Below are 14,489 nucleotides of genomic sequence, written 5' to 3'. Positions count from 1 at the left end.
AGCAGTCACATGAAAAAAAACCACACACACATACACACTGTGCCTACTTCCTCTTTCCAAACACGAAAAACACCCCAGACAATGAATATGCAGCGTTTGTTTGTGCAAAAGGGAACAACATTCTAAAACTTCCATGAGTTATATCAATTTAAATCCAATACCGTCTTAACATAATATCTAAAAGTAATTCACCCGCTTTATTGTGCTTTTTATTCAATGTAATGCTTTTTTTTTACATTCCATCTAATGCTGCCTCAAACTCTGCATGACACTAATCTTATTTTGAAGGGAGATTTACATAAATCCAAATGAGCTGCTGCTTTGGAGAGGAGTTTTTTCCCCCTCTCATCAGATTCTAAGACGTGACTAAAATCCTCACAGATACTTTTTTCTGCGACGGATGAACCTCACCTTCCAACATGAAACCGACCACACGTGCCGACCAAAGCAACAACCCTGCACGTGTGCGCTGTGTTTGACAGAAGGCAAATTCTCTCTGTTCCTGTTGTGCTTCGTATACAAATGGCTCCGACGCGTACAGTCGGGACGTTGCAGAAACACACAGATGAAGGCCAGAGGAAGTTTCCACAGGAGTGATTTGACTGTGAAGCAGGTTAAGTTGTGTATTCTCTCACTCTGCAGGCTGCTGTTCGAAGGATTCTGTTGCCATCTGGTGTCTAGTTGGACGATGACCATATTTCAGTATACAGACACGTCTTCGCACACAACACCAAAGGTGATTTGCATTTAATTCAAAAAGACTATATTACACCCAGATGTCTCTCAGTAGAATAAATGTAGGCTTTTTTTTTTACAATTTCAAATCGAAAAGCACACACTCGACTAAATCCCAAGTTTAACAACACACACCAACATTTATTATGGAAACACTATAATCACACATTTTTATGTTAGACGTCTAAAGAGCATACATGACCTACATTTGAATAATCAGTTAAATAAAGTGTTCATAATACTTAACAATTATCATTTTTTTTAAAATATATATATATTGTTTTATTTCAAACTCTATGGTAGTGGATAGGAAAAAAAAAGCATAATAAACATCCTTAAAGAGATACAGTATAATACAAACCTTGTGTTCCCTTGAGCTGCACCTGTCTACTCTACTGAATCACACAGATTGGGGGAGAAAAAAAGGGTATTTGTGCTACATTTAGGACCTGGATGGTACGATAAACCTGTTATCCACACTGAAATGAAAGAGCGCTACAGCAGATCAGAGTTGGGGAGAAGATGTCGCTGTCAGCCTGTCAGCTTTAAAACAGTCACGTTGAATCATTTCTCCTCAGGAGTCCCTGATAGATATCTGATTTAAGGAAGCGTGGGTAGCAGTCCCTGGCCATCAGACTGTAGATGAGCTTCTGTGCCGTGTCAAACGAACTCAGTGTCGGCTTGGAGATGTTCTTGGTTATGTTTTCCCTGGTAGTGCAGTCTATGTTGATCTGGAATTCAACAACATAGCCCAGGGGGCCTATTACAGCGTCTATTCTGAAGCATCTTGAGCGCATTTTGATCAAATTTCTCCAGCTTTACCACTTTAAAGACACAAACGTACCGCTCTGTGCAGCTCAGATTACACATTTGAGTTGCTTTTGCAGTGTTTTACCTGTCTGGGTGCTTCTGTTTGGACGAACTCTGAGTAAATTCTGTTGGCAGATGATATCATCTCTGGGATCGTCTTGATTTTTTTGTACTCCTCGCAGGCAAGCCAAAACAGGATGTTCTCCTCACTGTACTCGGACTTCAGGAACTCCCGGAAAGCTATCTGTCCGGCTGGAAAATCCAAAAAAACCCGACTGTAAGCACATAAAAACTTGCACATGCACAACGTAATAATGTGTGAAATGAAAAAAGAGACTCTCACCTTTACAACCAAGGAGCTTGTCCACTGACTCACTCCAAGTCTCAACATCCTCCAGCGGATCCTTGGGAAAGCAACACAATCTACCCTTGAAAAGACCATCAAGATCAATCACTAGCCCACTTATCTGTGAAGTCAACAGCATGCAGCACACCTCTAAACCTGACTGGCAGGCCAATTCATTAATCATTAAAAGCGCACGGAGACGTGTAAACATTCCGTTTACATTGATCATCCTCCAGTCACTACAAGCATCTTCGTAAATAATGACACAATGCAAAGTGTGACTTACAGTGAGTGAAAAACTCCTTGGTGTTTTCCACATGGCTGCTGTTTGAAAACGGAAAAGGCCCAATAATCAAATATGCAGTAACTCACTTTATCGCCATCTCCTCGTCCTCTACGAAGGGAGACAGAGATAAGATCCTGCCAGACTGAAGATGGGCTTGTGATTGTTTGGAAATGAGGGCGTCAAGTGACTGAACAAATCTGAATGACCTCCTCCACCCAACATGAATGGAATATATGGAAATGTGTATGCAAAGCGCTGGTGTTGTTGTTGTTGTTGTGTGGAACGACAGGACACATCGCTCCACATCTGTCTCACACTGAGGAACAGAGGGTTCACCTGTGAGTAAAGCTGACCCAACTAATCTAATCCAGAGCATCCAAAACCAATAAAAATGAACTTAATTTCTTGGTTATAACACGTTGCGATGTGGAATTGGAGTTCTAAGGAGTGTGGTGACAGAATGTGCTTCTGTGGGGGGAGAAGTATACGTGTCAAAGTCAGGAAATATCCTGACCATAAACAAATAGCTGCAAACAAATTCACTATTAAGAAAAAAGGGCTTGCTCTCCTGCTATTTGCATAATCAGAAATGTTTCCTTCTTCATCATGGTGACAAAACCATAAACAAGCAGTGATTTATTAATGCGCCTCAAACACTATATACCCCTGCTGATTCAGGTCACTGCTGACACTTTGAACAGACGTTTTGTGGATGAAATGTGCACTGACAGAAAAATAAGAGCCTTAAAACACTATAGCTCATTTAAACGGGGCTAAAACCCCATTTAGCCTGGATTTATTTCCAAAGCGGAGTCATACGACTTGATTTTAATCCCGTTCTGAGCATGTATCTGGGTGATTTTTCACCACCTTAGACTTACAGCTGCAAAAGCCTATTTCTCTGAACTGGCTAGTTCTAATAGTTATTTCATCCTTTTGTCCCTTTTTTTATCCTCAGGGGCCCATTAATGTTCAGTAGTTTTAAAAGTCTCACAAAAATCCATCTGATCATTGAGACATTTCCATCTGGACCAAAGTGGCGGCGTGACAGACGACGCTGCTAAAAGCGATGATGGTTTGATGCAAATTCCGCACATGCACACATTTAGTCAACCTTGAAGGTAATTTTCGCCACAGCGTCTTGATTGCAGGAAAATAAAGTAATAATAATAATTAAAAAAAAAAGAAGAAAATCACAAAAATGACCATCCCTCATGCGAGGAAACAGATGTTGGGCGAAGACTGAAATTAATTTTCACCTCGCACATTCGCAGAGGTGTGATTAAATACGGCGTCCACAGCAGTATTTACATACAGTCTACAGGGCACTTTTCACTCTCCACCAGTGAACGTTCACTTTGATTACAGATTCACAATGCTACTGTTTAAACGTAAACATTTTTGCCTAATGCCTACGAGCATTTACCTACTCTTTGATTGCACATTCCTGTGATTTCAATCATACCGAACACAACAAAGCCTTTATCTAACTTGAATTATATACCATCACAGAGTTACAACTCTCCTCCGCTCCTTTATATTATGATGAGTGATATTTCATTATTAACATGCTCGGTGCATTCTGACTTTTCCTGACCTTTCTGACCACTGCTGCCAAACAAAACCAAGAATGTAAATCACAGCAGGTGATGGAAAACACCCAGGCTGCTGTATTTGCATGTGAGTAGGCGCAGCCAAGTGGAGGAATTTGTTTTTCAAACAAGGCACAAAGTAAGGATTACACTGAGCATCTTTGAACAGTCACCGCAGAGGATTGCAGTGAGGTTTTTTGTCTTGTTATGGTTTTTTTTGCCTCTCTTTGCTTGTTCCTAAATTCCAGAGTGCGATGATTTGTGACCGTCACAAGGACACGAGGGACTTCATTCAACCTACGTACAAGGATTCCAGTTTTTAAAAAGTGCTGTGATTGATTTTCAGGCCTTCACAATGACACCTCGCTTGTAAGGCAGCAGTTTACTGATGCTTAATACTAATTTGCAGTTTTCCCATGTAACACAAGGTGGCACTCCAGACACCCCCCCACCCCATCCCACCTCACTCCCACACACACACCTTTCTTTCTTTACTTTCCTTTCCCTAATATGTCCACCTTTCTCTGAAATTGGGGACAGCATTGCATTCCAGTGTGTCTCTTCACTCTGGCTCCCGCTTGCTTTATTTATTTGAAAGTGAATTGGACTTTGACTTCTTCTGCTGAAGCTGCTGAAGTCCCACGCTGGAGAGGAGAGTCTGTTGTCGAGTGGAAATGTGACCAAAAAACCTGTTTAAATTAGATTTCAAGCCTGGGAAAACAATTCCGTAAGCATGCATTTGATTCGATTCAGGTGGCCCATCTCTTTCTTTGACTTTTCAATGGATACCCTGCTTTCTGCTGCCAGCCTTGCAGCAGGCGATTCAGCGGTTATATAAATGTGAAAAATACAGATAAGTCTTTTTATGACTATAAAGCACAGCACATCATTTAAATTCACATATTACCCTGTCTGTCTGTCTGTCTGTCTGTCTGTCTGTCTGTCTGTCTGTCTGTCCTGCGTTTTGCTGCAGTGTTTCCTTCTTGGCTGAATGTATTTTGGATTGTTCTTTCGTGCTGACAGGAAAGAAATGTGAAAAGAATATATCTAAATATCATCGTGTTCATATATGGAAATGTTAAATACATTTGGCATGAACTGACAATGGCACACATCTGTGACAATTTTGCTGCGGCAACAATTTTTGGACTTATTGTCTGGACCGTTGCTGCTCCTTCAATTAGATCTGTGCTCTACTTTATAATTCATTTTCCTCTGGGAACAAAATTTACCAAATTTACATCAAATGCTATTGAAGAAGACCTGATTTAGACATGCACTCTTCAGGACAATTTGTATCAGCATTTGTAAAAGAGTTTCACACCTTGTAAATTAGTTTTGTCATTTTGTCGAAAGGCCAGGATTGCATTGTCAAACTAAGGCCCGGACAAAGTTCCAGCTGCAGCTGCATACAGAGCCTCTTCCTTTAAGAGAAAGGTTTTGTAATCTTTTTTGTTTTGGTCTTTTTATCCACATGGAAACAGTGATGGAGCCACAGCCAGAAGACCTGGGTTTGTGACCCGGTCGGAACAAGGGCCTTTTCTCCACGGTCCAAAAACATGCAATATGGGGATTAGGCAAATTGGATGGCTGTTTGTCTCTATGTGTCCCTGTGAAGGACGAGGGATCTGTCCAGGTTGTGACCTCGCCTTTCACCACTATGTCAGCTGAGATTGGCACAGCTCCCACCGTGAACCTCATGTGGAGGATAAAGTGGTGGAAGATGGACGGAACCAGCGATATGGTCCCTGATTGAAAAAAAATCTCAAAATGCCACCCTTGCACTTTGGGAAGACGATGATGTTATAGCATAACTATTGCATTATAAAGACAAAACTATCTTGTTATCATGGGAAACGGCTCCAGTATATATATACATATATATATATATATGTATATATATATATATACATATATATATACATATATATATATATACATATATATATATATATGTATATATATATATATATTTCTGCCCCGTGGCAGTTCTACACTTCCATATACTGAATCAAGTACACAGTGTGTCAACAAAAAAACACTATCCAGCGACTGACATTCGCTTGTGCAGGCATTGTTGTATTGTGCTCTATCAGAGTGCTTGCTGTAAAACAACTAGCAATGGCAACACTTACTGAACAAAGAGCCTATATGGTACAATGGAAACACAAGAGGGAAGTTACACAATGAATGAATACCAACAAGCAGTATCAGATCTACTGGAGGGACGTTTGTATCACTGTAGCTGATCGCTATTTTTAGGATAAATAAGCCCAACAAATAATGACTGAATAAAACTCAGAGACACAATGAGCTGTCTGTGATCTCTAAATATCTTCACACACAATGCTTTGAACAGTTAGCGATTGTTTGCAGCAGACATTTGAGGCAGATCATTTGTGTTTGCAGGTCCACAGGTTTCCTTGTAAACATGTGTTTTTGTGCAGGATGACTAACAAGCAGCTGCTTTCAGAGGTTTCTTTTCCTTCCTTATACACGAGTTTCCATGCCGCAACGCACTTCAGTTTGAGTATAGTGTGAAATACTGAAGGTAAAAACTGTCACCTTGAGACATTCAAACTGAACGCACCGTTCTGTTTGCCGTTGCATTGGAAGTTATTTGTCAGTATTGTTGAACGGCAACAACATCAGGTGCGAACAGGTTTGGGAGGAGGGAAAAAAAAAATATATAGAACACTTAGGGTGCCTTCAAAGACGATCATCATGCTTACTGTGTTTACCAGACGGGTGCAAGTCCTGTCAAGTGGGAAGCTTCTGAAAGCTGAGTTCACGAGCTGCTACGTCTTAGTTGATGTTTTCAAAAAGAGTTCACGGAAGTTCATTTTAAACTTATAGAGTTTGTAATGTTCACTGTTCAAGCAATACAACTTGACAGGTCATAAACAAAAGTACACTTGACTGCATAATGTATACACTGAGCCTGGGATATAGACACTACATGCTCTATGGTAAATGATCTGTAGCTATTTTAAACACTTGAGGTTATTCAACTACCTGTCTCTCTAATACAGAGATGGGCAACACTATTTTTTTCCCAGACGGCCACACTGACATGAATCAAGGGCTACAACTGCAAGTTTTAAAATAAATAATAATCATTAAGTCCATATTGATGTGCAACATGCGTAAAATGTATTTAAAAAGTGAAAATGCTGTAAAAATAAATATAAAAGGAGGAGGACAGGTGAAAAAATGACGAGGACAGGTAAACAATGAGGACAGGTGAAAGAACAATGAGGACAGGTGAATGATGATGAGGACAGGTGAATGATGAGGACAGGTGAGTGATGAGGACAGGTGAGTGACAAGGACAGGTGAATGATGAGGAGTGGTGAAGGAACGATGAGGACAGGTGAATGATGAGAAGAGATGAATGATGAGGACAGGTGAGTGATGTGAGTGATGAGGACAGGTGAATGAACGATGAGGACAAGGTGAATGATGATGAGGACAGGTGAGTGATGAGGACAGGTAAACAATGAAGACAGGTGAAAGATGAGGACAGGTGAATGATGATGAGGTCAGGTGAATTATGAGGAGAGGTGAGTGATGTGGACAGGTGAATGATGGGGACAGGTGAATGATGATGAGGACAGGTGAAAGAAAGATGAGGACAGGTGAAAGAACAATGAGGATAGGTAAACGAAGAGGACAGGTGAATGATGAGGACAGGTGAATGATGATGAGGTCAGGTGAATTATGAGGAGAGGTGAGTGATGTGGACAGGTGAATGATGGGGACAGGTGAATTATGAGGACAGGTGAATGATGTGGACAGGTGAATGATGATGAGGACAGGTGAAAGAAAGATGAGGACAGGTGAAAGAACAATGAGGATAGGTAAACGATGAAGAGGACAGGTGAATGATGAGGACAGGCGAGTGATGAATTGAGACATTTTTAGACCAGTACTTTTACTTGTACTGAAGTCAAATTTTATAAAAAATAATGGTACTGCATACTGTATATATACTATATACATGAGCCTGTGATATAGACAGTGTATACCCTGTGAACTATATACTATATTTGAGAGTGAGGGCTACTCTCTCTTGGGTTAGATCAAACTGGTTGTGAACCTGTGGAAAACAAGACAAGTGTCCATGGATGTAAAACCACTGACAGATGTTTTGCCTGAAAAGAAGATTCTTTTGAAAGCAAATCTTTTTGTTTGAGACAGACTTCAACTCTAATAGAGAAACATGTCATTGCTTTGAAGTTGCCTTATCCTGTTTTTACAAACCGTGATGTCTTCAGGCCAGCTGTTTTCTTCGTCTTTTATTTCCCTTCAAAGTTATTCCATTACATCTTTTTTCAGAGGCATAAATTTGAATGCCAATGGGAAAGGGGAAAAAAAAAGAAATCTGCCAACATTTTTTTGTTTTTTAGTGGGCAGTTAAGAGTTTAAGCTGTGATGAATTTGGCTCACCAGCTGAGTTGCTCCCATTGTTAACACATCATTATGTTCTGCCAATCCTTCTCTGATTATTCGTGTAAGAAGACAGCAGGAAGTGTCTCACATGTATGCCACTGTATTCTTTTTTTGTAAAAATAACTTAACACTGAAGGTTACCAGAAACCTGACATGTGTGTTAATGAGCTAAACCAATGTCTTGGGATAACTTTTATTTTCTACATACATATGTAGGAGTTTGGGGGCGACCACTGACAGCTGGGAATTAATATACATTTGTCTTGGTATGAAGTATAGTTTGTGCATATATATATACAGTGACATGAATAATTCTGTGCTAGAGTGGTTAGAGTTGATAAGGTCCATTAATTTTTCAGTGGTTTGGAATGGGGAGCTACACACAATCACAATTTTCCCTCCCACACATTACACGCGTCGTGACTCAATTTGTCACCTTTACAAGCGCTCACTCAAACTAAAGGCCTCATTAAAGCTACTTTTGTAAGACGGTGTTTATTTGAATTACGTCACATATTACAATATCTACATTAACAACAGTAAGACAATGCAAATGATCACAAAGGTACATAAATTACTTGCGACGACGGCAGCCGACTGAAAAACAGAAATCGCAATTAATGTCACGCAATATCGGTATTCACATAAGATATTATGCATTTTCTGTGAGGGAAAATATTAACAGAAATTCAAGAGTTGCAGGCATTGGTATAGTGCACAGGATCACATCCATTTGAATGAGATATACGCACTTTAGGTTCTATATAAAATCAAATTGCTACCGTTGGACTGGAAGACAAAGAAGTGTAACGTAACGGGAGTCACTTAAATACAGCTATGGGTTCAGTAATGATCAGCTTGTTCATTAGTTTAGATAGTGACTTTTAGAGGTGATTATTTATTTATTTATTAGTCTACATTTTTGTGTGACAGAGCCCTGACATTTCCTGTCCTCAGACACTGTATAACTTTACATCTAGATTTACATTTACATATACACACATGGAAAAATAACAAATATATTAAAAATTGCCATAATTTGCTTGTATGGGCAATGCTTCATCCTCTATGATCCACTGTGAGGGCGACCTGTGGGTAACGCAACTGTGCTGCAAACCATGGATTCTCTCTCTGATAAATATTGTGTTTCACAGAGCAAACTTGCGTCTGCGATGTTACAGCTACCAGGCCGAGGACTGAGTGGTGGCCTCGCCCCTCTCATTGAACACACAGGAGCGCGACCTTCTGCGAAACATGGTGGCCCCGGGGCCTTTCTGCCGGGTGAGGCGCAGGTAAATGTCAGAGTGCAGGAAGCGAGGGTAAGAGTCCTTTTTCATCAGGCTGTAGACTTTTATCTGCGCAGCTTCAAAACAGCTCTTTGAGGGCTTCACCATCTCCTTCTGGATGGCCATCTTTGTGTTGTAGTCGATGTTGACCTGAGAGAGAGAATATTAGTAAAAAAAGTTTGCCTAAAGTAGCAAATCAACTTCATGCACGAAGAAGACATATTATACCCTATTTCTACACTCTTAGAAATAAAAGTGCTAAGTAGCACCATATAAGGTTCTTTGGCTTGTCCTCATAGGAGAAACCTTTTTGGCTCAAGGTAGAACATTTCATAAAGGTTCCACCTGGAACCCTTTTGGAGGGCGGAGCTCCGCGAGACAGTTGCCTACTCACAGGGCCTCCAGAGTCCCAAATATCAGTATTAAAAATGATTGAAAAAGTTGATTTTGCATAAAATGTCCCATTTAACTGAGAAGTAACATTAGCAAAGAAGCATTTTATGCTACTTTGAAGTAGTAGAAGTAGCATTTTATAATGAGGCACAGTTCGGTATCAATCTAAAGAAATAATGGCGTGTCTTGTCGTCTTTGTTAGACTGACACTCTGAATGAACTGGTGCACTGACTGTATCAACGAGTTATGAAAATGGAGGGGAAACCCCGACATCCTGAGTGAACGAGAAGAGTAAATTTGATTCTCTTAAAAGAGATGGAGGAAAATAAACAACTATACATAACATAAAAACAGTTAAGATGCCCTCAATGTTCGTAATATTGTATTATTACTTACGTGTCACTGTGTTTTTAAATCATGTTTTATTGTAATTGTCGTAGTTATTGCACTTCTTTTAGTACAATTTGTTTTTCTGGGTTTTATTCTGTCTGCCTTTTATATGTGGTAAGTGCCTATGGTTGAAAAACAGCTACATAAATAAAACTATTATTATTAATAAAATGATTACTATAATTTCTGTGAAGTAAAGCTAAAGGTCCAATGTTTTGTTGAGGCACTGCTACAAGATTAGTTTGCAGTTTTCTTGGCATCAAGTGAGGCAGAGTTCAAGCTTTCTTGGTATCATTACACATGATAAATGGTATAAGTACTTTTTTTTTATAGTATTGACTGGAAGAAAATCCTGATTATGATGTGCAAGTAAATACTAATGCAACTTTCAAAGCACACAACTGCATCAAATAACTGAAGGTCATTTTGATTTAAAACTTATGGACTTGTGTGCACTCTCATGCCACTGCAGCATGCTCCAAAAAAACCCAAAAACATTCAAATTTGCACGCACATTCATCTTAGACTGAAAGTGTGTGGGTGCCTCTCAGAGCGATGTCAAAACCTCCTGACAACCTCGTGACCCGACACCAGACTAAACGCTCAGATCTGCTGCAGACGCCCTGAGAGCACACCGCACGGCCGCCCCGTCGTCTCGCACAGAAGTTGGTCGCACTTTTGCAGCGCCGCGTGCGTCACACATGACCTTGGATCGTCTCCTGCGACTAACAATCATTCACAAAAGTGAACCTGCAGCAGAATCCTAATTGTAAATTGAGCGTTTACAACTCGCTCCACTGTTATTATCATAAAAAGAGGCGTCGATATTTGAAACCTCCAAAAGTCCTTGTGTGACAAATAAAGCAAACAAATATGTAAACTGTCAGAGTTATTTAAGCCGTCGTGGCTCTGCTTTATAGCCTATTCATGCAGTATATAATAAATACACAGGCTGTCTCATACCTCTTTAGGGGCCTCTGACTCAATGAATACTGTAAAAATATATTTGGCTTTGGACAGCAGCTTCGTCTCAGAATCAATGGTCTTGTATTCTTCACAGGCCTGCCAGAACTCCATGTTTTCCTCACTGAACTCGGTCCTGAGGAAGTGAGAGAAGGCGTCCACCCCGTCTGATGTAGAAAAACAAAAATCAGAGACAGTTAGAGAAATACGGTAAACCGTTTTATGCATTTGGGGAAATTGATTTGATTGTATCAATCTGTTTAGGGAGTCATGACATCCTCATCTTATCCTCTGTACAAACAAATGAATAATACTCTATTGTATATTAGGTCAGTTTTAATATACAGCTTCTTCTTCTTCTTTTTTTTATCTTTTATTTTTTTTTTATCACATCAGTGAATACCAAAAGAGCAAATACAGTGTCCTGTAGTGTTTTACTGTGGCACTAAAATGCAACTTCTGGGATTATGAGGAAGTGTGACAGTTTCTGTATCACTCCGTGTGCTAACAAATATTAAAAGACGTAGTGAAACTCTCTCCATTAACTTACTTATCGCCTCAGACACAGTTTACAATTCAGATGGAGCAAACTCTGACAAGCAGGTGAAGCCGTTTTTTTTTTTTTTTTTTTCTTTTGTTCTACAACAACAACGTCTTTTGAAAAGTCGGCACACATTAATCTGACCTGAGTGCTTTAGCAGCTCTTCAAAGGAGTCGCTCCATTGCAAAGCCGCCTCCGGTGACACGCTGGAGAAAAGAGAATCAGAGATGCAGTCAGCTCTTCCCTAATGATGCAGCCAAAATGTTTAGGATTCTCATGAGATGTCTCGTGGTCATGTTTCTATAAGTGGGCAATGAGTCATGGAGAGAGCTGAAAAGTGAGGTCACAAAATGAATAATACTTGTCCCCAAACGACATCGGCTGCATGTGAAATTAATGGACTTTGCCTCACTTGCTGGGTGTAGTATTCGTCTTTTTATGGGGACTGACGTTTTCATGAGAGCCCGACTTGGTGAGAAAAAGGCTTAGTCGACTCTTCCTCTCCTTGTCTTTTTGTCTGCAAACAACAGGGAAAAATACATCAAGTTCCACAAACTGTCGGCTTGTGCAGCTGCGGCGGAATTCACCACAATCAGCAACTTATCGGAGGATTACTCCTCTCAGACACATTTCTACAGTGGCAGCACACACACACACACACACACACACACACACACACACACACACACACACACACACACACACACACACACACACACACACACACACACACACACACACACACACACACACACACACACAAACATAAATCAGTCAACATCTTTGTGCCAAAGCTGCGAGACAGGTCGCGTCTGCATGTGTCTCAACAAAAAAGGCAGCAGAATCAACTGTAAATTGAGTCTTTCAGTCACATTACGACAAAGTTGAATGGAAATATCACAACAAATGTTGACAAACTGCCTCACTCTCTTGACGTCTACTGTTAACTGTAACACTTACTGAAGTAAAACACAATATTTAATACAATGTACTGTATTTTATACAATAACTGAGCTTCAGACACGAACCTGTTAGACTCGTCCTTCATCTTCGCTGCTTGCAAGTCCCCTGGTCCGAGCATTTTGAAATATGCTTCCTCCTTTGAGGCCATGTAGTTGAATTGAGGAAATAGAAAAACAAGTGTCTCCATGCTGTTCTGCCTCTGTCTGGTGTGTTAAGCGACAGGCCACAAATAGCTCGCTCGAGATGTTTAACCCCCATCTATCGTGCGACCACGCTGTCTTTTATAAACCTCACTGGCATTTCGTTTCCCATACCTTTCGATCTACTTCCTGTAACGGTGTAATCACTTTACAGCTTTCTGAGACGCCGCGGCTTCAACATCCTGTCAACTGTTTTAGTCAGAAATCTGAAAACGGCAGATTGTCTTGATTGGGGGTATTTCCTGACAGTGTCAAATATTATGTTTTTTATTTTTTGCATAGTGTTTATACAATACAGCCTCTCACACTAAAAGGTACAGGTAAAACTAGTATTTGGGTTTTTTCCCAATGTCCAACTGTGATGTCACATATCACAGAACAACAACCACACAGTGAAGCTCAGTAACAATGTTACGGTTGTTAGAATTGCTGGTATCATTTTACTTTGGTCCCTCATCCAAACTCAAGGGCAATGAACTACTTTAAGGCTCTAATTAAATGAGGTAATGTGAAAATACATTCATGGCTAATGGCCAGAACTCAAATGTGCATCTTAAGACTGGGATTTGCAGCACTGCGAAAAATGAAGGATGATGATTGCAGAGTCATTTTTATTTTATTTTATTTTTACCTTTATTTAACCAGGCACAGTATGTCAGTTGAGAACCAATTCTCATTTACAATGACAACCTGGTGCTAACAGTCAAGTGTTGAATAAAAATGGTCAAAAGCAGGTGCAAACGTCGTAAATTGGTGCCCTCACTGAATTTTGTAACAGAAGAAAGTGGTATGAATGAATTGATCAATAGCACGACTGGTGTTATGAATATGGAGTAATGAGCAAAGATTAGACTATTAGAGTTTTACCAATTTAAGTTTTGTAAATAGAATAGAATAGAATAGAAATACTTTATTCATCCCCAGAATGAAGAGAGAGCACCAGTCGACCAGAGAATATAGACTGCAGTGGAGTAAAAAAGCGAATGGTGGCGTGGTACATGATATTCCGTTTATGGAGGAGGGTTTTAGGAGCAGATCTGTACATTACATCACCATAATCTACACTACCGTTCAAAAGTTTAGGTTCACTTAGAAATGTCCTTATTTTTTTTCAATGAATATAACATTAAATGAATCAGAAATACTCTCTATACATTGTTAATGTGGTAAACGACTATTCTAGCTGCAAACGTCTGGTTTTAAATGGAATATGTACATGTGTACAGGTGTATAGAGGCCCATCTCCAGTGTTCTAATGGTACACTGTGTTTGCTAATCGTGTTAGAAGACTATTGGATGATTAGAAAACCCTTGAAAACCCTTGTGCAATGATGTGAGCACAGCTGAAAACAGTTTGGCTGGTTCTTTGACGAAAACAAAGTTATTATTTTGAATAAAAATCATTATTTCTAATCTTGTCAATGTCTTGACTATATTTTCTATTTATTTTGCAACTCTTTTGATGAATAAAAGTGTGAATAGAATAGTATAAGTGACCCCAAACTTTTGAATGGTAGTGTATGATTTTGAC

At 39.8% G+C, this 14,489-nt stretch overlaps 2 protein-coding genes across 2 annotated transcripts; both read right to left on the bottom strand.

Annotated features, from left to right (window-relative positions):
- Positions 1–1,289: 1,289 nt before the first annotated feature.
- rgs1 (regulator of G protein signaling 1) lies at positions 1,290–2,030 on the bottom strand (the record flags this gene model as incomplete). The annotated part of the gene is made up of 3 exons (XM_083888977.1): positions 1,290–1,466; positions 1,631–1,797; positions 1,889–2,030. The coding sequence occupies 3 exons, from the start codon at positions 2,028–2,030 to the stop codon at positions 1,290–1,292; spliced, it is 486 nt and encodes a 161-aa protein (XP_083745103.1).
- A 6,746-nt stretch (positions 2,031–8,776) lies between these two features.
- Positions 8,777–12,984, bottom strand: rgs18 (regulator of G protein signaling 18). The gene is made up of 5 exons (XM_083889891.1): positions 12,824–12,984; positions 12,208–12,312; positions 11,940–12,001; positions 11,255–11,421; positions 8,777–9,657 (listed from the first exon to the last, which is right to left on the bottom strand). Exons 1-5 carry the CDS (start codon positions 12,943–12,945, stop codon positions 9,403–9,405), a joined length of 711 nt encoding a protein of 236 aa, XP_083746017.1. The 5' UTR covers positions 12,946–12,984; the 3' UTR covers positions 8,777–9,402.
- Between the last annotated feature and the right edge of the window lie 1,505 nt (positions 12,985–14,489).

The sequence above is a fragment of the Microchirus variegatus genome, assembly GCF_963457635.1.
Source record: "Microchirus variegatus genome assembly, chromosome: 5".
In the NCBI taxonomy this organism is placed as follows: Eukaryota; Metazoa; Chordata; class Actinopteri; order Pleuronectiformes; family Soleidae; genus Microchirus; species Microchirus variegatus.
The sequence above is the reverse complement of the archived record's forward strand: the minus strand, read 5'-3'. Positions and strand labels throughout refer to the sequence as shown.

Coding starts and splice junctions, on each gene's coding strand:
- rgs18 (XM_083889891.1), bottom strand. CDS start 12,945: ATGGAGACACTTGTTTTTCTATTTCCTCAATTCAACTACATGGCCTCA. Junction 12,313..12,823: donor ATGAAGGACGAGTCTAACAG/GTTCGTGTCTGA, acceptor TGTTGTTTGCAG/ACAAAAAGACAAGGAGAGGA. Junction 11,422..11,939: donor AGAGCTGCTAAAGCACTCAG/GTCAGATTAATG, acceptor TTTCTACATCAG/ACGGGGTGGACGCCTTCTCT.